The sequence below is a fragment of the Callospermophilus lateralis genome, chromosome 2 (assembly GCF_048772815.1).
Source record: "Callospermophilus lateralis isolate mCalLat2 chromosome 2, mCalLat2.hap1, whole genome shotgun sequence".
Lineage (NCBI taxonomy): Eukaryota > Metazoa > Chordata > Mammalia > Rodentia > Sciuridae > Callospermophilus > Callospermophilus lateralis.
Genome location: NC_135306.1, coordinates 7,348,728 through 7,371,533, shown reverse-complemented (window position 1 = coordinate 7,371,533; position 22,806 = coordinate 7,348,728). Strand labels below are relative to the sequence as shown.

The 22,806-nt window shown below is 55.9% G+C and overlaps 1 protein-coding gene across 1 annotated transcript in view; it reads right to left on the bottom strand.

Moving 5' to 3' along the window:
- Eeig1 (estrogen-induced osteoclastogenesis regulator 1) overlaps positions 1-22,124 on the bottom strand; it is a 33,458-nt gene extending 11,334 nt beyond the window's left edge. The window contains exons 1-3 of the mRNA XM_076843098.2: positions 21,356-22,124; positions 621-741; positions 366-395 (exon numbers count right to left, since the gene is read on the bottom strand). Coding sequence (XP_076699213.1) covers positions 366-395; positions 621-741; positions 21,356-21,501 — 297 coding nt within the window. The 5' untranslated portion in view covers positions 21,502-22,124. The remainder of the gene's footprint in view (positions 1-365; positions 396-620; positions 742-21,355) is intronic.
- Between the last annotated feature and the right edge of the window lie 682 nt (positions 22,125-22,806).

Genomic DNA, 22,806 nt, shown 5'->3' with positions numbered 1-22,806 from the left:
TGGTAGAAAGCACTTGCTTAGCAAGCATGAGGCTCCAGGTTCCACCCCCAGCACCACAAAAACAGAAAAGAAAAAGGTCAGAAAGATCCTAACCACCCCCAGTGGTGAGGTGGAGAAGGAAAGAGGAGGGGGATCATTCTATGAACCTGCAAGTTGTTTGCACCCCTAGGTTTAGGTTTAATCCCCAGTACCCTCCCCACAAAACAAAACAAAACAAAACAAAAAAAACCCACTCCATTTCATGTAGGGCTGAGTGTCTCCTGTTTGGAGCAGAGAGAGGGCTAGAAATCCTTCTGGAAATTTCTCGTAGGCCCATCCAGTGCTACCCCAGCCCATCCCACCACCCTTCACACAGTTCCTCTTACCTTAGAATAAGCCTTCCCACCTTTCAGCTCCTACACAGGGAGGGAGACACAAGCAACAGGGTGAACGGAACTCTAGGCACCTCACAGGTCTCCCCAGATCCCCCCAAACTTGTGTGCCAGGGAGGAAGAGGTCAAGGCAGGTCCCCACATTTTCCCCTTGAGGGGGTGTCAGGGAGGGGCCTAAAGCCACCAGAGAAGTCACCCCCACCCACGGCCCTGGGTTCCCAGGCCCAGGGCCCCGGAGCCCAGCCTCACCTTGCGCACAGACACACGGAACACGCAAGGGTCCAGCAGGCCCGTGGCTGGGTTGGCGCTCATCTTACACACGAAGGTGAACCTCTTCCGCCAGCGCACGCAGTTCTCCTGCACCTCCTCCCTGCAGACCAGGCCAGACACGAGTGTGAGACAGCTGGGCAGGGTCCATGCTAGGGGGCCTGTACCAGCGGAGGGAGAGAACCCTCACTTCCCACTTCGTATCACAAGTGACGGTATTTTCACAAGAATTGCCAGGCTCCTGCTGCCCACCTCCCGTGGCCCACATCAGACTTCTAGGCTTCTGCCAGGGGAACACCCCAGGTGAACTCCTGGCCCTCAGCCTGGTCCTGCCAGACTCCAGCCCCTCTTCACCACTGGTAACAACAGCAGCAACATCCAACGGCTAACCCTGTGGGCAGCTGCTCATGTGGCGTGCCGTGGCCGCGGGCGGGGCTCAGCTGAGTGGCAGAGCTCCTGCCTAGCATAGGTGAGGCCCTGGGTTCGAGCATTAACATCATATCAAAATAAACAAAACAGCAGCAGGCTGCTTATCTACAAAAAGGCCACGGTCACTGCGCGCCTGCCTGGAGTTCAGACAGGTAATCGTGCCCAACTCTCCTGATCACTATCAGCTGATTCCAGGACCCAGGTGCCCTGGAGCTGTGACCCCCTCCAGAGGCCCAGCGCTGGCAGGAGCAGAACAGACCGGAACACAAGCCGCCCAGCTCTAGGCCCCCGGCTTCCCGGAACTGACTGGGGTTTGGCCGTACCCCCAGTGCCTCCTAGGCCCAGGAGCACAACCACACAGGCAGACCCAGCACCCTTTACTGGGGAATCAGAGTGATGGGAGCCACTGAGCCGAGCTGGGCCAGCTGCTGTGGGGGCAGCAGGAGCCAGTGAGCCTGCCTGGCCTCATCCCATCCACCCGGCAGAACCTGTGCTCAGGAAAGGGTGGCTGCGGAAGGGTGGGGGCGGGGTGAGAGACCATATCTCAGCTCATCCCACCTAACCGGATGGCCAAGCAGACAGCTGAGGAAGTGACCTCTCTGCACCCTGGGTGACCCGAGGAGCTCAGGTTAGCCACCTGATGGAGCCTGAGGGTGGAGAGTCAGCACCGCAGAGAGGCATCCTCTGAGGCCCCGAGCTTGCTCTGAGGGCACTAAGGCCCCTGGAGAAAGCCCACACAGCCCCATCCAAGATCACAGCCCCGAGACAGGCAGAGGGGCAGGGCTAGAACCAGGACTTGGCTCATAGGCCCAGAGCCCAGGAGAGCCAGGTGGGCAGGCCCCACAGGCTCATGGGGCCAACAGTACCCTGCTATGTCCCTGAGACACCCAGCCATGTCCATCTGGAAACTGGCTCATAATTCCTCAAAAGGTTGAACACAGAGTCACCAAATGATCCAACAATTCCACTCCTAGGTATACAGCAACAGAAATGAAACCCATGTCCACAAAGACTTGCACATAAGTGGCCACAGCAGCCAAAAAGGGAAAGCAATCCAGATGGCCATCAGTGGGTGAACGGATAAATAACACGTGGTCCTTCACAGGATGAAGCACGTCACATGCTACACCGCTGTTACCCTTGGAAACATCAACAGTGAATGGCTGGAGCAGACACAGGGGCAACAGCACATGGTCTCTTTTATGTGAGATGCCTAGAAGGGTAGATCCATGGCAGAAAGGAAACTGGGGGTTGCCAGGGCTGGGAGAGTTGGGGAGATGAGTGACAGTTAATGGACATAGGGTTTCTTGACGGAGTGACGAAAAGGTTCTGTGAATGACATAGTGATGATGGCATAACCTGTGAATGTTAAAAACCACTGAAGGCTGGGGATTCAGCTCAGTTGGTAGAGTGCTTGCCTCGCATGCACAAGGCCCTGGGTTCAGTCCCCAGCACCATAAAAAACAAAACAAAACACATACACATACCTGTAATCCAGAGACTTAGGAGGCTGAGGCAAGAGGATCACAAGCCTCAGCAATTTAGTGAGGCCCTAAATAAAAAAAATAAAAAAAAAAAAGGGCTGGGGATGTGGCTCAGTGGTTAAGCACCCCTGGGCTCAATCCCTAGTGCCAAAAAAACAAAAACAAAAACACCACTGGCCTGCAGGCTGGGAATGGCATGCCTGAGGCCCCGGGTTCACCCCAGCACCCGAAACAAAATCAAAAACCCCCACTGGGTTATGCGCTTTAAATGGGTGAATTGTATGGTGTGTGGATTATCTCTCAATAGAACCGTTCCCCTACCCTAAAAATATATATGGTGGGTCAGGTAGAAACAGGGAGGACAGTACAGGGAAGGTGGGTGCTGGGCAGAAGTTCAAGGCAGTGGTTGCTACTTCAGGTGGGTGGCTGGTGATGGCCTTTATGGCAGTGACATTCGAGCAAGGCTCACAGTGAGGGAGGGTGTGAGTGTGAACAGCAAGTACAAAGGCCCTGAGGTAGAAACGAGCACAGAAGCAGGTAGCTGGAGAGAGGCCAGCAGGGAGACGGGTAAGGGAGAATGGGGCGAGGTCCTACTGGACCTCCAGGGTCACAGTGAGGATGCTGGATCTCATTGGAAGTGACTCCTTGCCCCATGGACTGTGGCAAAGGCTGAGGCTGAGAGCAGACACAGAAGGGAGGCAGAGGAGCAAAGACAGAACAGAGCTGAAGAGGCAGAGCTCAAGCCTGAAGAGAGGGAGGCGGGTGTGGCCAGCGCAGGCAGACCTCAGGCCTCACCCACCCCGAGGGCAGTGCTGGAGGCTGTTCAAATAGCCGGGAGGTGAGGTAGTGCTAGAGCAGGCAGAGGTGTGGGCTTTCTCGTCCACTGCCATGGGAACGCCGGTCAGGAGGCCCCAGGCCCATGTGTGGTTCCTGTCAGCCCTGCCAGGTCAGGCCTGGGAAAGCCACAGGGAGACCTTCCAGGCTCAGGTGACAGGCGTGTCCCCTCCTTCTGCAGGAAGGTGAGCCTGGGGAGGGCCACAGGATTAGTGTGGGGCCTCTGTCCTGTTCCCGCAGGACTCTATAAACAATGGCCTATTAGATGCCACCACTCCCACAGGAAGAAAGGGAAGAAAAACGCAGCCTCACCCTGGCCCACCCCAGGGTCACAGCAAGGTAAGATAAATGCCACAGGGGCGGGCCCCCTCCTGGAGGCCTACTGTGCCCCCCCCACTTCAACGACAGGTGACTCTTCCTGGCCCAAGTTTCACATGAGGAAAGGGAGGCGCCAATGCTCCGCAGCCCACCCCAAATCCCAGAGCTGTGGGCAACAGAGCCATCTGGACCCCAGCCCATCTTTGCCCAGGGCCTGGGTCACAGCCTAAAGCCACAGCTACCACCAGGACAGCACAGGCTCCCCATCAGACCCAGGGTCCCTGCAGAGGGAGGGAGCTGGCCAGGTCGGGCTGAGGAAGCCTGAGACCTGATTCACTCAGAACCTTTTATGAAGCACCCACTGCACGCCAGGCACCCAAACCCTAAGACACGAGTAGTAAACAGCAGGCAGAGTCTTGCCTTCACGCGCTGGCACATGCCCAAGGGTGACAAGTGCCGTGGGGGAAGGGAACTTGGAACAGAAGTGGGCAGTGCCCAGGCAAGGGGGACAGAGAGAAGGTGGCCAGGGAAGGTCTGAGCAGGAACGTCACCTCGGAGCCCAGAGCTGCAGTGAGAGGTGAGCCAATCCTGGCTGAGGAATAGGAGTGCAAAGGCCCTCAGGCAGGATGCCTGCTGCCACTGTGGAGCCATGAGGGGCCTGTGTGGCTGGTACAGAGGGAGCAAGGGACAGAGGGGTGGGAAGGGAGATCCGAGGGGGGGCTCAATCCCAATCTTACAAAGGGACCATGTGAAGACACTGGGAACCGGGCGCACTGCCTGTGCAGGAGTAGCCACAGGTGTGGGGTTCACGTTCACACCTGAGGAAAAAGCCAAATGTGCAGCAGGGGACTGACCACTCAACGGGGTCAAGTGAGCAAGTGCCAGAAAGAAGGGGGAGGAGGATGGCGGTCTGCTCACCAACAGGGAGGGACAGCCACTGCAGTTCAAACAAAATGCAGAAGCGTCCCACATTTTTTAAGTGACATGTACAAATGTCCACGTGCACAGAGAAAACTGGAGATGTCCACATGGCACTGCATAGACTGGGCCTGCCAGAACACTGTTGGCCAGGCACAGTGGCACCCAACATGTGTCCCCAGTGACGGGGGTGCAGTGAGCTCACTAGCTTGGAAAGAGCGAAGGTGTGAAATAACTAAGCAAATGAGGAGCTGTGGAGAAAACTCAGTAATAAGATGGTTATTAGGAAAAACAAGCCAGTGTGCATCCCCCTGCTTGCCCTACTAATGGGACTCAGAAATGCAAATTTTTTTCTTTTTTCTTTTTTTTGGGGCGGGGTGGGGGTGGGTGGGGAGATGGATGGGACCAGAGATTGAACCCAGGGACACTTAACTGCTGAGCCATATCCCCAGCCTTTTTATTTTGAGACAGGGTCTCATTAAGTTGCTTAAGGCCTTGCTAAGTTGCTGAGGTTGGCCTTGAACTTGCAATCCTCCTGCCTTAGCCTCCTGGGTGGCTGGGATTACAGATGTGTGCCACACATCCAGCCAGAAATGCAATTTTAAAATGACAAAATCTTAGGTTGCACAAGGCCCTGGATTCAATCCTAGTACTAAATAAATGAGTAAAATAAAATGACAAAACCAAAGCCCAGAGGAAGAGATCATTTCAGCCCAGGGAGGCCCAGAACCCTGGACTCCTGGCTCCCCAGACGTAGCTTATTCACACTGGCGTAAGGAGACAAAGGACAGAAGGAAGGCGGCAGCTCATCAGGTCTGTGGTGCAGGTGAGGGATGCCACCTTCGTTTGGTCCCAAGAGTTGTGCCCAGTTAACTGAATTTAAATTGAAAAAGGAGACGATGGGATGAGGGTAGGAAGGCAGGGTATAAGCAAAGCGTGAAGTACCAGCGGCCTGAGTCCTGGGCCACCCCCTGCCGAGGCACTGCCAGTTGGCCCCACCAGTCAGGGTTTAGGGCATGCTTCCCAGTTCCCACAGCTGGGGACAGGTAATTAGAGAGACTGGTTTCTTTTTTAGCTATGAGACACACAATTAGACGTGCAAATCCCAGCAAGACAGGGTGAGCCCTCCCTCGGCCGCAGCCTCTGTGACCGTGGCAGAGGCAGAACCCAGCTATTTCTGAGCTGCCCTGAAATAGAGTGGAGTCCCCCACCAGCGGATATCCTCAGAACCTCCCCACTCTCCTGGAACCTGGACCCAGCTGCTAAGCTGGCTCTCCGTGACGCACCCATAGAAACCTGCTGTGGATGCTCGTTGAGGGTGTAGGGCATGATGTGGGCACACCTCCTGGGGGGCCCGGGTCAGTCTCTGACAGAGGACAGAGAACACCAGCAGAGCAGGAATGGGGCTGCTCCGGTGGCAGTGATGTTGAGTGATGTCCAGGGACCTTAAGTCTGAGGGGGCTGGATGAAGATCTGGGAGAAAGATGTTCCAGCTAGCAGGAAGAGGACAGGAAAGATCCAGAAGGACCAGGACCAGACTGCCTGGAAGGTCTAGGGAAGCCCCATCTCTGTGAGCCTCGAGTTGTCTGTGAAGGGTGGTCTCCCTGCACTGCATGGGGCCCTTGGGTGACTCTACGGTGCCACGTCCAGGCTCCTTTCTACAAGGCTTGCCCAAGATACAAGGAATTCTGCCAAAACAGTATCTTTGTGGCCACATCTTCAAAGCATCCTCCTCACTGGGTATCAGGAGACCAGGGAGGGTTGTGGGCCACCATCAGGGCCCCATGCAGATAGGGACCGCATCTCCTGTCTTTATTGCAACTGCTTCTCTCCCCAGAACCCAGGAGAGAAAAAGCCATAGCTGTGTGCTCTCCCTGGGCAGGGCCTGCTCGGAGCACGCTCCCCTCGGCCTCCCTTCAGCCACCAACACTGAAGAATCCTGTGCTTGAGCTCCTTCTTCATTTATCACAGGACCTGCAGTCCTGTTAAGATGTGCCACTATTGTTCCCATGTTACAGAAGAAAAGGCTGAGGTGCAAAGGGGAGGGGAGGTCCAAGGTGACACACCAGGACTGGATGCTGCCTAAAGCAGCCCACCCTCAGACTCCCAGACTCCTCCTTTCCATTTTCCCGAGTCAACTGCTCTCGACAGCAGGAAAGTTAAGTGGATGTCTGGAGGAGGGGGATGCAGGCCCCAGGCTCCCAGCAACCAAAGGCTATGAAGAGGTCTCAGAAGCTGTGAAGTGGGGCAGGTCAGACTGCAGTGAGTTACCAACCTCAGCTTCTCAAATGGTGAAATCTGGGCCTCCTAGTAGGGGCCACCTTGGATTTAAGGCTCCATGGTTTGCCAAGGTCAGCTCTCTGCCACATCCTCAGCAGCTGTAGCACCAGTAAGTACAACAAGACTCCAGAGCCTTGGCCCTGGGTGGGTCTCCACCATGCAGGTAACAAGGGGTCAATGCCATGGGAGCTACTTCCTGGGCACAGACTGCCAGGCACCAATGGGCCCATGAGGCCTCTTCTTTGAGTTAGAGCTTAAGTGCAGTGATGACTGGTGGTCACGGCAGGAGCAGAAAGCCCAGCAGAGGGAACCCCAGGGACTACTGGGGAGCCCAGCCCTCATGATGGAGCTACGGTGCAGGACCACCCTACCACCGCCTAGCACTTCACCTCTCCAGCTGCAGCACCGTCAGCCCAGCACTCTCACCACCAGTGTGCTTGGCATGGGGCCCTGCCTGGCAAGAGCATGTGCTCAACCTCGCAAGCAAGAGTGGAGTGGGGCCAGCAGTGTGGGGCCAGCAGTGTGGGCCACTCAGGCTCAGGGAGCATGAACAGATCCACTAGCTTCTCACAGATGAAGACTCCCAGCAGGCCCGGTCCCAACGGTAGACTCTGGGACAGAGCTCCTCTTGGAGGAGCTGCCCTGTGCATTGTGGGATGTTTAGTAGCACCTGCCTGTGGCACAGCTCCACGTATGACCAGGATGTCTCCAGACACTGCCAAATCACCCCCCGTTGAGGATTGCTGCTGTAGGCCTTGGAAGACACTTCAAACAAGCCCTCAGGTGATTCTGGTGCAGGGACCTGGCAGCCATGAGACCTGTGAGAGCACCAGGGACTGCCCAGTCCCAGCTGTGCTCCTGGGTCCCTAGGAAGGCTGGTCCCATTAATAATAATGGTAATAAGGGTCACCTAGCCAAGCTCCATCGTGTGAGTCCCTCCTCTGCCATGCAGCCACCCATCCTGGGCCCTGCCTACTCCCAGCAAGCAGATCCTGGAGTTGGCCGAGTTCCTGGAGGAGCAAGCTGCTGCAGTGACGGACGCAAGCCAGGTCCCGGCTGATGAAAGAAACCCAGGCCGGGCAGCGAGAGTCAAAAAGTAAACTATTTAAATCCACAACATGTGCCAGTGCTTCCCCGAGGAGAAGAGCGTAGCCGCCTGGGGAGGAGCCCACCCGGAGGACCAGCCAAGGTGTCCGTCTAGAGGCTGCGGGGCGCAAGAGCCAACGTGGCAGCCCAGCAGCTCTGGCCTTTGCCAGGAGTTCAGGGCCACGTGCATGGGAAGCAGCTTGTTAAAAGTTCTGGCACGGCCAGCCCCTCCTCCCGCAGTGAGACAGCAAGAAGTTCCTAGAAGCCAAACCACTTGGGGCCTGATGCTGGAGCGCTCAAAGGAGCCCTCTGGAGCCCCACCCTGCCTTCTTCACTCCTTAACAATGGCTGAGGGATTGACAGATGGGCAGGGAGTGGAAGCTGGCAGCAGCAAGTGACCAAACAAGCGGAATGGACAGCACACTGAGGCTTTGCAAACCCCAAGACAGACGAGGGGTGAGAGATGGGTCAGCCACTCAGGCTTGCAGGGGGTGGGATTAACAGGGTTAAAAGTAAGGATTCTGGAGTCAGACTACCTGGGCTTGAATCCTGATGCTCTCCAGCCAAATAACCTTGAGAATGGTCTTCAAATAACCAGCACAGGCAGGTGCCAGCAACCCTGCTTTACAGAGACAGGCAAGCAGCCACCATGCTCTGTCTTCTGCCCCCAGAGTCCTTTTTATTTTTTATTTTGAGACAGGGTCTTGCTAAGTTGCTTAAGACCTCACTAAATTTTTGAAGCTGGCCTCGAATTTGTGATCCTCTTCCCAGATTACTGGGGATTACCGGTGTGTGCCCCCACACCTGGCCGACCAGCGCTGTTGTCCAGGCTCCAATCTGTGAATGTGATTCTCAACTGATGCCAGGGGTTGCTCCTCTTACCAGAGCAACGCCCAAGGGACAGCAAGTGAAGGGTCCCAAAGTAAAATGCCAGGTTGGGGTGTGGCTCAGTGGTAAAGCATCTGCCTGACAGGCACAAGGCCCTAGGTTCAATCTTCAGCACGGAAAAAAGAAGAAAAAAAAAGTAAACAGCTGGCTTTGACCTGAGCAAAGGTATTCCCACCACCAGTGTGGCCCAGCCTGGCTCCTGATTCCTGGGCATTTTCCTGTGTGCTGGGTGCTTCTCAAGCATTGACCTCCTGCTTCTACTTCACAGATGAGGACATCAACAGGGAGTGCAGGCACTTGCCGCAGATCACACTGAGATGAGAGGTGGTCTGCACTCCCAGTCCCCATGCTGCAGGATCCCTGAGAAATCTGCTGAGAATGGAGCCATTCTCAGGAAACTGTCTTACAGCAGCATGAGTTATCTGTCACACTGGCCTCTGCAAACAGGCTCATGCTGAGTGAGAGATGTTCACTGGGTCAGAATGTAGGGTTGGTGGGATATGACCTGAACCAAATTCAGCAAGACCCCCTGGTGCTGGGGAACAAGTGAGGTCGATCCAGGTTGCAGGGAGATGTGAGGGAATTCTCCCCATAGGCTGGTTTAGCAAAGTGCCCAAGATCAGCTTCCCATTGCTGGGCACTTGCTACAAGTCAGGCACTAAACCAAGAGTGTGCCCTGCTTGACCTCCCCAAATCCACAGCCCATCGCTCTCATGTCACAGGCTAGAAATCTGAGGTCACAGGTGGTGAAGTCACCTATGTAAGGTCTCCTGGATGGTAGAGTCTGTGATCTGAACCCATCTGTGTGATCCTAGACCCCCATGGACCTCCAGGACTGAAAGAGGCCAGAGGCCCCAGGAATTCAAGTGAAGCACAACAACCATCACACTGGTCTGTGGTAGCGACCTCCCCTCCAGGACCCTCGATTGCAGTACAGAGAGCTACAGTACTGAACCTGGTAGGCGACTGCCTTTCCTCAGCCTGTCAGATGCTCAGCAGGCCCACCACAGAGGCATGGGAAGACAGAGACACTGGGGTCCAAGATCAGGCTTTGCCACCCAGTGGACACTTGACCTCTCTGGGCCTCTTTCATCACCCTGTCCCTGTCTTGTGGAGTTGCTACCAAGCACAGAGTGTGCACCTGTTATGGTTTAGATGTGAGGTATGCCCCAAAAATTCATGTGTGGGACAACGCCAGAAAATTTAGAGGTGAAAAGATAGGGTTAGGAGAGCCAGAACCTAATCCATGCATTAATCCCCGATAGAGTTCAACAGAGTTCGACTGGATGGTAACTGTAGGCAGAGAGGCTGGGGCTAGGGGAGGTGGGTTCCTAGGGGCCTTCCTTTGGGGTTTATATTTTGTCCTGGTGAGGACAAAATATAAACTCTGATTCCTGGTGCCATGTTCCTAGTTGCTTTCCTCTGCCAAACCCTTCTGCCATGATGCTCTGCCTTACCTTGGGCCCAAAAGAATGGATTCAGCCGTCTATGAACTGGGACCTCTGAAACAGGAGTGCTAAATAAACTTTTTCTCCTTTGGGGCAGGGCCTAGCCCTTCAGCAGTAACCACAGAAAGGGATGTGGAGCTCCAGGCAGCACGCAGAGCCCCTGAGCCAGTCCCCTTCCCTGCCACAGGACCAGTGATCTGGTCATCTCCCCAGGCCTCCAACCAAGCTGGCTGGGCAGGTGGCCCAGGCACATGCAGGCGCTCCTGGCTGACTCACCCTTGGGTGGTGTTTGATTCACCAGAGGAGACGGGGGTAGAGAGAGAAGGGAGGATTCCCATTCCCGGGCCTGGTTCCCTGAAGGACTGAACTCGGGTCCTGAGGGTACCTCTGTCTTCTGCACCCCATCCTCCAACCTGGCCCATTCTGAGGGCACCCCCTCTACATGTGAGCTTCCTCTTCTGGGCCTGAGTCAGAAAATGGTGAGAGCAGAGCCAGTCTCCCAGAGCAAAGGTCCCAGAGGCAGGGCCCCTGCTGTGTTCACAACTACCTCCCCTGTCCCAACACCAGTTCTCTGCACACAGTAGGTACCCAGGAATATCTGCCGGCCACATAAGAGCCTCCCCAGGTTGCTCCACAGGGCTGCCCAACACCTTCCTGTGCCACTCCCAGGCAGCAGCTTTCCAGCTGGGCTCTCCCCACCTCTCTGCAGAGTCAAGAATCATCACCATCATTGGTTCTGCCACCAGGTGTTCCCACTGATCCACAACCTCCCTGTGGCTCCTGAGATTTCTCAGGTGACCATGAAACAAGTAGGGACTGCTTTTCTTCACAGTCTGACACCAACTCAGACCTGTTTTTCCAGTCTTTCTTAGCAGCTCCCAGGGATTCTAACCATAGGACAAAAGGCTCAGGGTCAGGCAGGACCACAAGGGCCTTACTCACCATTTTCCACCTCCTCCGTGGACACCTGATTCTCTGAAAATGGCCAGTCCCTGCTTCTGTTATTCACTCCACATGCATTTAGAGAGCACTTACTACAAACCAAGTTGGACACTGGGGACTCCTTTGAATAGGCCAGGTCTTAGGCTTGCCTGCAGCCGTGCTGGACATCTGAGTCCAGCTATAACATGTGACCCTCTTTAGTCAACTCAACCCCCTTAGGAACTGCTGCAGTCCAATGCCACCCTTCTCTGGCTCTCAGAGCGAGCACATTAAAGGCCAACCCCAAAGAGAGGGTTTGGGGCAGCACAAGCAGAGTGGTGATGTCCCCCTCCCCTGTTCTGCTCAGAGGTCTCTGAGATGGATGTGTCTAATGGTCTCCCCTGTGCATGGGCCCCAGAAAGGGACCATGCATCTTGGCCAGGCAGTGGCCCAGCTCTAATCACAATGTCTGAATGGGTGAACCTCGTGAAGACAGAAGAGAAACTCAAGAAGAAAGAGAGAAACGTAGGCTTTTCTTTTCTGCTCCCAGCCCTGGGCCCCCTCTGTCCATTGCCCTGGATTGATACCAACCACCACAAACCTTTATCAAACACAGACTTTATCAAACACAGGGTCTATAATGGGCACATAACAAGCATCACCCATTTCATCCAGGCACCACAGAGGAGCTTACTATCCATTTCACAGAGGAGAAAAGTAAGGCTGAGAGACCCAGTACCTGGCAACCTTAGGAACCTACCAAGCTTCACAACTGCCCCGTAAACCCTGCTGAGGTTTGCAAGAGACAGAAGAAAAACTCCCAGCCAGAGAGGACTGCCGGCAGCTGTGAGATGAGGTACTGCCTTATAAACCAGAGTGATGCTCACGCGTCAGGACGGTGCAGGTTGGCCTGCTCAACATCCCGAGGACCTCCTCCAGGCTTCCTGATGCCCAAAGAGGTGCCTCATTTTTGTCTAGAGGTGCAGGGCATCTGGAGACTTGTTTTTGGCACAGAAAAGTGCAGCTCAGGGTACATATTCATGGAACTAGCCTCCAGAAGCAGAATAGGGCAGGCCCAGAAGCCCCTTCCAGATGTAACCCTTACCCAACATGTACTGGACACTTCCAAACGTTATACAAATGTCGTCACACCACCTATCTCAGCCTTCTTTTTATTATTATTATTTTTGTAGTTGTAGATACATACAATATCTTTATTTTATTTAGTTATCTTTATGTGGTGCTAAGGATCGCACCCAGGGCTTCACCCGCGCTCTGCCCCAGCCCCTGCCCCAGACCCGCCCCGCCTTCTTGTTCTACAGTGTCTGTGCGCTAGTCCTCAGGGGCAGCAGTGGCAGAGGGTGCCTTGAGTTCTGCTTTCAGTCACTCCATGATGACTGGGTGGGGAGCGTCTCAGCTGACACTCACTTGCCCTTCTGCGACCTGCAGTCCCAGCAGGCCACCTTATACTGTCCTTGGTGGTTCTAAAATACAAACTTTACTCTGATTCCACCTGTTCCGAGCTCCCACCACTCAGATGGAACCCCTCTCCAGGCCCTTGCCTATTACAAGCCCACTCCCAGGCCACCGGCTCTTCATCTGAGGCCGTCCTCTAACCCCACCCATCCCCTGGACCCAGGCCAACATCTTTCCTTGGGACTGACACTGGAACTCTAACTAGATTCATGTGCCTCCCCTACAGAAGGGATCCTGGAGGAGGCTGCAACTGCAGGGCCCAGCCAGGGCCCCAGCCACAGAAGATGCCCAGGAAATGATCACAGAGCAACTAGGGGGAGACTACGCAGAACACAAACCACAGGTGTGCTGCCCCCACATGTCTGCAGAGAGTCTGGTCTCAGAGAGGAAGTGGTGAGACGCAAGGGTGCTTTGCAGGTGGAGAGGACCCAGCTGGGCACCCCCAGCCCAGGCTCTGCAGCCCTTCTCAGCAGGTTTGGTCTGTTTTACCTTACAGAGGCCTGGCCATGTGCTAAGCACAAACACCCTGATCTTAGGGAGCCCTCCTGCCCCCAGGTGAGCACCCCTACGTGGAGGAGAAGCTGAGGCTGCAGGGCAAAGCCCCTGGCCATGGTCGGAGAGTGACCCAGCATTGCCAAGGTACAACTGTGGCACCAGGCCCCTTCCCCCATCCCCAGCCTGCTGTGAACATCACTGTCCCTGCAGGACAGTCCACCCATCTCCCACCAGCAGGGCCCGCAGCTGCCTCTCAGTCACAGTCTCTGAGCCCATGGTGGCACCCAGCTGCCTGGTGCGTGGGTGAAAGCTGCTCCTGACACAGACTGATACCTCCAGCACAGGCTGGGGAGGGGCTGGGCTTAGCAGCTGGCAGTCCATACCAGCACCCTCACTGGTTCAGAGCCAAGGGAGCAAAGTCCCAGCCTGGCTGCAGGGCATGGTGGTACAGGGTGCAGTCACTCATGCCTGTAATTCCAGCAACTTGGGAGGCTGAGGCAGAAGGATCACAAGTTTGAGTTCAGCCTTGGCAACTTAGTGAGACCCTGTCTCAAAAATAAATAAAAAGAGGGCCGGGGTGTACCTCAGTAGCATGACCCTATGTCCAATCCCCAGAACCAGGGGGAAAAAATAAAACAGTCCCAGCCCAGGGCAGCACCAGCCCACAGCAGCAGGCCCCAGAACTGAGGTGCAGGGAAGGCCACTATTGCCCAGGAAGGACCCACAGCGTGGGGAGGAAGCCAGACACATGGATGAGGACCAGTGCCCTGAGATGAGGGCCTACAGGGGTGACAAGGCCAAAAAGGCGAGGGAAGGCTTCCCAGAGGAGGTAGCTCTTGGGCTAGGCAGGAGTGGGAAGAGAGAACAGAGGACGAGGCAGATGCAGGACAGAGAAACCAGAAGGGCAAAGGGTGAGTTAGGGCCAGGAGGCCCCGGGCTCTCTCACCTATGCCCCTGCCCACCAGCAGGCTGACAGCCAGGGCCCTCCACCACTTGTCTCCTGCCTCCCAGAGCAGTCCCTAAGCTGGCCGTGCAGAGGCACTGCACATGGGGGCAGATCCAAGCTATCGAGGCAAGAAAGCATGCAGCCCCTCGCCTGAGCTCAGACACCAGGCTCGTTCCTTGCCTACTCACACCCCTGCAGGGGGCAGAGATTTGGCCCTGAGCAGGAAGTGCCCTTTCCTGGCAGCACCCCATCATCCTGGCCCACAGCAGAATACCAGCTACTACACGGGCAAGTGGAGCACATCATTTGGCACAGCTGGGACTCAGCCCAAAGACAGGAGGGCAGACCTTAGCATACATTGTGTCCACCATGGGCAGCGGCCAAACTGGACGCCTGACAGGTGTTATCTCACCACATCCTCCCTGGAACTCTGTGAGGCAGACTCTGTGCTTCAAGAGAGAGTCACAGAGGAGGCTGGGATCTAAAGTCCCTTGCCCAAGGTCACAGGCAGTGAATGGCAGGTCAAGGGGAGAGGAGGGCAAGACAAAAACCCAATAGGCAGAGAGAATCTCTTATCAGAGCTCCTTCCTCCAACCACTGAACCAAACTGCCTGGGCTGGGGATGAGGACTGTCCACTGCCAGTCAGCAGCTGGGCAGGGTGGGGATGTGGGCAGTTTGGGGCCTACATTTGAGAATTCTTCCCAGCCCTGGGTGTCTGCAACCTTAACCCTACGAAGTCACCAGGGCCAGGAACAGGCTGGGCAGCGTCAGCCAACCAAACAGCAGCCTTCCTCTGGAGCCTGAGGACAGGTCTGGTGTCCCCCCAATCCCAAGCACTTGCCAGGAGAGGTGGATAATGAGCAGCCAACCCCCTCCCCACCCACACTAGTTCTAGGTCTTGTCTTTTCTATTTAATTAATTAATTATTTGTTCTAATTGTCTAGGTCTTTCCTAAGCAAATCTGGCGGCTCTCCCCTGCTCCAACCTTCCCATGGCTGCATGGTGAGAGGAGGACAGATGTAAACTGTCGCCACAGTACTACTGCCAGGTCTCTACTCCACCAGAGTCCCTAGGCTTCTAAGGTCTGTACACAGACTTGCCAGCAGCTATCCCAGTACCCATATGCAGGGCTCCTTGAAAGCAAGTTAGGACTCCCAGGTACTAAGAGGGTTCAAAGTCACTCCGATCCTCCAGCCACCCCCATTACCACAGTATGGTTGCTGCTAAGAACCCCAGGCCAGGGCATCTCCCAGAATGGAGCTTCAAGCAAGGAACAGGACTTAGAGAGCAGCTTTGGCTCCACGGAGCCTGGTGACCTGGGTCGGGGCTGCTGCCAGGCTGGCACCTGCTAACAATGTGCCAGCTGGCATCAAAAGTCAGGTCCAAGGAGCAGACATTAAGGCCAGGCAGAGGCTGGGCAGCTTCAGGTCTCACCTTGGCCACCAGCAGCCTGACGTGACCTTGAAGGGAGCTGGCAATTGACCTGGTGCCACAACCTTGCTGACCCCTCTGGCCTCTGTGGCCTACTAGCTTGGCCCTGACCACTTCCCTGCCAGAAGGTCTTCTCTCCATAGGCCTCTCTGTCCCCATGCCTGCATACAGAAGGCTTCCACAGGGACCCCAGGGACTAGGCTGGTCCAGGTAAAACAAAGGACGAACATCACACCAGGAACCCAAGAGTGTGCTGGTGGGGTCAGAGGAACCCTGGGCAGGAAGCCCACATGAGGGGGCAGCTGCAAATTCCCTTAAGCCAAACAGCCAGGCAGCACTGCTGTCAGATTTCCCAACTTGAAAGAAACTGAAAGTCAGGATTTTTATGTGATCAACAACTCCTGGAGCACTGCATGGCTCCACAGAACCCCGGCTACGTGTGCCACTGTGCATACTCTGAATGTCCATCTTCCAGCACCTTCCACGCACTAGGCATGGTGCCGGGCCACTAGGGTGAAGAACCCCCTCCCCACTCTGCCTGCCACACCCCCCCAGGGCTGGACCAGCACTCCACCTCTCTCTCCAAGCCCCCTTCCATCATCTCCACCTGGCAGCTAAGAGCTACCATCCTAGTGGGCCAAGCAGGCCACACTGCTCCCCTGCCCCTCAGAGGACTCCCAAAGCCAGCAGCCTGGCTCCTTTCCATCACTTACTCTATCCCTTTCCTTCCCTCCCCGTACCCCAACCCATGAAAGTGCCCTGCCTGATCCTCTCAAGAGACAGTGCCTCTAGGGCTGGGGATGTGGTTCAAGCGGCAGCGCGCTCGCCTGGCATGTGTGCGGCCTGGGTTTGATCCTCAGCACCACGTACAAAGATATTGTATCCGCCGATAACTAAAAAATAAATATTAAAATTCTCTCTCTCTCTCTCTCCCCTCTCTCACTCTCTCTTTAAAAAAAAAAAAAAAAGAGACAGTGCCTCGGGCCAGGGCCCTTCAGTCCATAGTCTTCCCACTTCTTCCAGGCCACGCCACGCAGCCTCAGGGGTTCCCGTGCAGCACTCCCTCCTTGAGGAACCACTCCCTATGGCACTGTGAGACAGTGAGCTACGTGGGGGCCAGGACCATGCCAACCTGGATGGGCGCTCACTGAACACCTGATAATACGTGGACAGATGCCTGGACAGAAACGCCTCCCCAGCTAGTCTGCCAGGGGCTAATGGGATCCAAGAGGAGACTCCCCACATCTGTTAGGCTACAAAGTTCCCATGATGCCCGCCAGGCACACTGGCCCCACCCACTGGGAGTTCACAGGAACAGGGCGGTCTGGTCCTGCTCATCTCTGGAAGCCCAGGACCAATGGTGAATACTGGGTCAAAGTGGAATGGAGGCTGCAGCTGTAGCTCAGTGGCAGAGCACTTGCCTAGCACACGTGAGACACTGGGTTCGGTCCTCAGCACCACACTAAAAATAAATAAATAAAATAAAGGTCTTAAAAAATAAAGGTATTGTGTTCATCTACACCTAAAAACATAAATAAAAATATATATATTTTTTAAAAAGTGGAATCAGCTACAGCTGGGGCTGTAGCTCAGTGGCACAGTGCTTGCCTAGCATGTGTGAGACTGGGTTCGATCTTCAGCACCACATAAAAAAATAAATAAAATAAAGGCATGTTGTCCATCTACAACTATAAAACTTTTTTTAAAAAAAAATGTAGAATGGAACCTGTCTACTGGCCCCTCCTCCCTTCCCAGAGTCTGAGCCTCCACAGCCCAGGGCTCTGTCCCTGCTCCCCTCAGCCCCTCGGGACAGATCTGAAATCCTTCTCCATCCTGCCTTCCCAGAGCTCCACACCAAGATATCCCTAAGAACAGGCTCGAACAGTGGTAGCCTCAAGTGGCATTCTGCAGCTTTTTTCAAGGAGAGTGGGCAAGGCCAGTGGGCTCTGGCCAAGTATATGGCACATGTGAGGAAAGACCAAGACTGCCTGGCCTCCCCAGGGCTGGGCCTAAACACAGGACTTCCGTCTGCAGAGCTGACCTGTCCAAGGCCTTTCTCCAGGGCCTCCCATTCCAGTGGGCACAAAGCCGTGCCCACAATAAGCAGGCAGAGCTTGTGTTTTGAGGGGTACTGAGGCACAGGGGACAGAAGTCAGGGCCAGACCAGTCTCCTCATGTTTGCTCTTCCTATGAAGTGACCCTGACAAGTCACTGCTCTGCCCTAGGCCTCAGTTTCCCCACCCACTGGCTAAACAATGCACTCCCTTCCTCTGGCACTGCTAGCCATGTTCGTGGGGCAAGCTAAAGGACCCATGCCAGCTGGGAGCAGAACCCTCTCAGAATGTTTGAGATTCTTCCACCTCGGGACAGGTTGGCCACTTTCTGACTCAGACTTGGCTGGGACCTCTGCATCCCTCTGGGGCCCCGCTCGCTGCAACCCAGAAAAGCCTCCCAGACATACTTGGATCCCTCCACCTGGGAGGTGTTCAGGCTGGAACCCATTATGCCCCAGTGCTAGCCTCTTCCTGCTCCCAAATCCAGTGACTCCAGTCCCACCCCTGCCTCAGGGTCCTGAGAACTCTTCATTTTGTGCCTCCCATGATCTAGTTCAGTTCCTCTACACTACTCAGATCTGGACTTTCCTGTACCACCTTATCTATTGAAAAAAGCCTTCTTTAAAGGTCCAGAATGTCACATGGGTCTCTAGCTGCTCCTTACCCACTGCCACCATAGCAGGACAAGGTTTTAGAGCCAGACCTGCTGAAATTCAAGTCCTATCTCAGCTAGTCTCTAGCTGAATGACAGAGGCCTAGTCCCTTCAACTCTCCTGACCCGGGCACCCTCATCCATAGTGAGGACAGTGCCTTCAGCTCACAAGGTGGTTATGGGGATTCAACTGACCGTGCATTTGAGGAGCTCCTTGACATGCAGCATAAGCACAGGCAAAAGGACTTTAAACCATGATAAAAGAATTTCCCCAACTGCCATTTCCCACCTGGTGACTTCTATCTGATCTCAGTGCCTCTCCAGATGGCAAAGGATTAATGGGGATACCATTTGCAAAATACTCAGCACAAGGCCTGGTACACTGCACGGGGCTCCCAATGTGGTAGCTGTGAGGATTATTGTTCACAGGAGGTGTCGGAATAATAAGGCTGGGGAATGGCCCAGCCCCAGTGTACCACCTGCTCTACCTGTTCAAATTGGGTCAGGCAGTGCAGAGTTCCCAGCTGTTGCCATGGCACCCAACACAGAGGGAAACACTCTGGCTAGGAGGGCGGGTGCTGCAGGGTGGGGCCTCAGGCAGTTCACTGTGACAGAGCCCATGCTGCCAACACTGGCTCTGAGCCATCTCAAAGGTCCCTGGGGTTGGGGGGAATGCACTACTGGATCTGGGCCCAGGATCTAACCAGGTCCAATCACCCCAGTCCTTACCCCAACTTGTAAACAATGGGGCCCTGGTGGTTTGGAGGAGTGGCCTGCGAGGCAGGGCTTCTGGGCTAGAGACCAGGGTGGATAGGGTGTGGGTGGAAGGAGGAGGAACCCAGAAGCCCCCATCTCTTGGGCAAAAGCCCAGCCAAAGCCAAAGTGGTTCTAAACTGGGTTCTGGTTCCAATATCATTGCTCTCTCCAGTCACACCTGCCCAGCAGCAAACAGGAACCCAGCACCTTGTGGGCCTCAATGTCAGCTCCTCCCCACTCAGATTTCATCCAGGATGAGGGCTGGGAAAAGCTGTTTGGGCTCTGCTGGGTTCAGGGAATCTGAGGCCCCTTGCCAGAAGAGAAGGGAAAATAGAGGTGAAATCCAGACCATGTGGGCTAAGACCTGGAACTTTCCATACTTCCTGGATGAGGAGGCAGGTTTAGCACACAACGGAAAGGCTGACGGGTAGAATGAGATTGGCTACAGGGCCTGGGAGGCCAGGCAAGACCTCAGGCTGGGGCTCATTATGAGTTCCTTCCTGGGATTCAAGATACTGTCCCCATCCTGGCTCACAATAGGCACTCTGCTGATTCCATGGGGATGTCCCCCTAAGACCTGGGCTGCTGTACCCGTCTGCTGCATCAATCTTCCAGATCAGACACAGTATATACATAATCTATCCCCCTTATAACCCATTTTACAAAAGAGGAAACTGAGGCTCTGGGGCACAACAGGGTAATGGTTAAAAGCAATCCCGAGTTTGAATCTACATTCCATTTTATTAACTCAGGCAAATCATTCACTCTGTGCCTCAGTTTTCTCCTCAGTAAAATGGGGATGATAATCCTATGGGACCAATGATAATCCTATGCCCTGGCCTCTACCTCCCTCTGCTCCATGACAAGTCAAGGTGTTGACAGGTGCTAGCAAAACAAGGAGCTCAGCAACAACAATTGCTGGCTCTTGTGATCTGAAAGGTTGGGTAACTCACCCAAGGTCACCCAGCCAATAAGTAGCCAACTCCAGGCCCTAGCTCTGAGCACAGCCCTCTGAAACCACAAGGCACTGTGTGGGGTGGCTGCAGGATCACAGGCTTCCCAGGCAACCAAGGATTGCTGCCACCCCCACCACAAGGGACAGCCCTTGTTCAAATTCCTCAGATAAGTAGCTCCCAGAACAGGGAGCTAGTGCACAGAAGAGGTACCCCACTCTGTGTGGTCCAGAGATTCCAAAATCTGGTTAGGCCTGCAGCTCCCCTCTTCTTCCCACCTCCCACTCGGAGAGCATTCCACCTCCAGATTCATCCAACAGGTCTCCAAACAGGCCAAGTCCAGTTGACACTGCTTCCTGCAAGTTCCCTGGAAAGCCACTTACTTTCTCCCTCTAGGCCTCAGTTTCTCCATTTGTAACACACATCTCCTCCATCTCTGAATAGTGAGGCAGCTGCAGCTAACAGGCCCACAAGGCCTGAGGAGCAAAGGGCAGACAGGGTGGGGGGAGCAAGTGTCCCAGGGCTGCTCCCATTCTATCTACTCTGGATGAGACCTGTATCAGGCCCAATTTCCTAGACGAAAAGGGAGCCTAGAAACTGCCAGGATTCGAATCTCCATCTTTAGGACTCCAAGGATCTCTCTGGACAGGCCAGGACTGTGAGACCCCAGGTGGGCCCAGTCAGCAAGTAACAGCCTGGGAGTTCCATGACATTCAGCAATAAGCTGGGCAGCTAGATCTGACAGGCTGGGGATCAAACCATTCTCTTGGTTTGCCCCTTCTTTCACACTGGGCAGCAGCCTCCTGACAAGAGCCTTTGCAATGCAAAGTAGCCCAGCTCAAGCCAGAGGAGGACAGTCACTCAGAGGAGGCTGGACTGGCCAAAATCCAGCCACCACCCTCCAGCCAGACTGGGGGGTGCCTGCAACCCGGCCTTCCCCGCCACAGTGGAAAGCCAGAGAACCTGTGGCTGGCTGGGTCTCTAAATCATATGACAGCCCCACTGGCCAGTTGGACTGCAAGGTAGCCTGGAACACCCCTTCCCTACCCACTCCTTCAAGGCCCAAATCCTACTGGGCTCTATATGCAAGTCTGCAGAATGGGCCTATAGGGCTGCATGCAGGGCCTGAAAAAAACAGAACCCCAGGTATCTGGCTGGACACCTGCAGACTGGTGACTGTCACTCTACCAACTTACTTAGGCCAGGTTCTGCCTTGTGCAAACCTGCCCCAAACACATAATGCCCAGGATCCTCTGGGCCCCAGGGGGGCTTCCACACTTGCCAAATGACTAGATCCCTGCCAGCACCACCCCCATCCCCTGCAGGCACGAACGCCCTAGCTCCTACCTTGACGACAAGCTGACAAAATCCCCGCCATCCAGCAGCCGGACCTTGCAGAAGAGGACTCCATTCACGAACGGGACGGCCGTCAGCTCCTCCAGGGTAAAAGTGGTTTGGAATTTGAATTTCTTCTTCTTCATCAAGAAAGCCATGGGCGAGTTCCCTGAGTCTAAAGTCCCGAAGGCCAAATAAAAGGGAAGGGGTAGAAATCCCCAGGATTCCTTTCCTTACAACACACCCCCTCCTCCAAAACCCCAGAGCCGGATCCCGCCCAGATGGTGGCGGAGGCGGCCGAGCGATCAGGAATCTGAGTCCGGAGCCCCAGGTCGGAGTGACCAGTCCAGTTCGCGGGCGGGCCGGCTTCACCCTCGGGTAACCGGGTTTCGGAGGGGCCCGGGACGGCCGGGGGCTTCACCAGCATGTAAACAGCAGGGCATGGCCCAGGAGGCAGGCGCTAGTGTGGCGGGTGGCGCGTGAGCGGCGGCGCTGACCTGCAGCATCCCGAGCCGCGGGCCTCGGGGAGCTGACGCCGCGGGCCGGGCGGGCCGGTGAGACTAAGGGTGGCGGGCGGCCCCGGCCCCGCCCCCGCCCCGCTGGCGACGGGGGAGGTGCCCTCGCTGCGCACACGCCCCCGCACCTGGTGCCAGGCGGCCCGCGCAGGTGAGGCCAGGGGTGGTGGCGGAGGGCACCCACAGCACTGCCGGGACTCTGGCGGCCTCTCCGGGAAGCGGGCGGGGACGCTGCGGTAGGGAACGTCTGCCCGCGGGCCTCCTCCGGGCGAGCACCGGGCAGCCAGGGGCGCCGCCTCCTCCTAGGTCCTGGGACCCGCGCCGCGGGCCCTGGCGAAACCGAGGCGCCCTCCGGCCCGGCCGGTGGCTTCGCCTCGCCCGCCGCCTCTGCTCGGCACCTGGCGAGCAGCAGTGCCGCCGCCTGCGCCCCCGACGAGGCCGCCTGAGCCCGACGCTGCACCGAGCCGCTCCGAGACTGCCGAGGCCCTGCTCGGCCGCCCGCCGAGTGGCCGCCGCGCGCTGCAGGCGGGGCGTCGGCGGCCCAGTCCGCCCGCGATTGGCGGCCCGGCGGGGCGAGCGCGGAACACCATTGGTGCACGGTGGTGTGGGGCGGGACTCGTGGGAAGCAGAGCTGCCCCTATTGGTGCGCCTTGCGGCCGGGCCTGCCTCCTCGGGCAGGGCGGAGCGGAGGGGCCGCAAGAGGGGCCCCAGGCCACGCAGTGGGAGGTCGCGGGGCGGGGAGCAGCGACTAGCAGGGCAGAGAGGAGAGCGGGAGCAGAAGAAAAGAAGAAACAATGACGAGGAGAAACAGTCTGAAAACTGTGAATGGCACGGCCTTCCAAGGTCCTGCCAGACTTTAGTTCATTGAGCACTAAAGTAGGCTCTGAAGAGAGCGAGTCCCATTTCTCAGAAAACTGACACGCAGAGAGGTGGCCCTAGAAGCTGGTT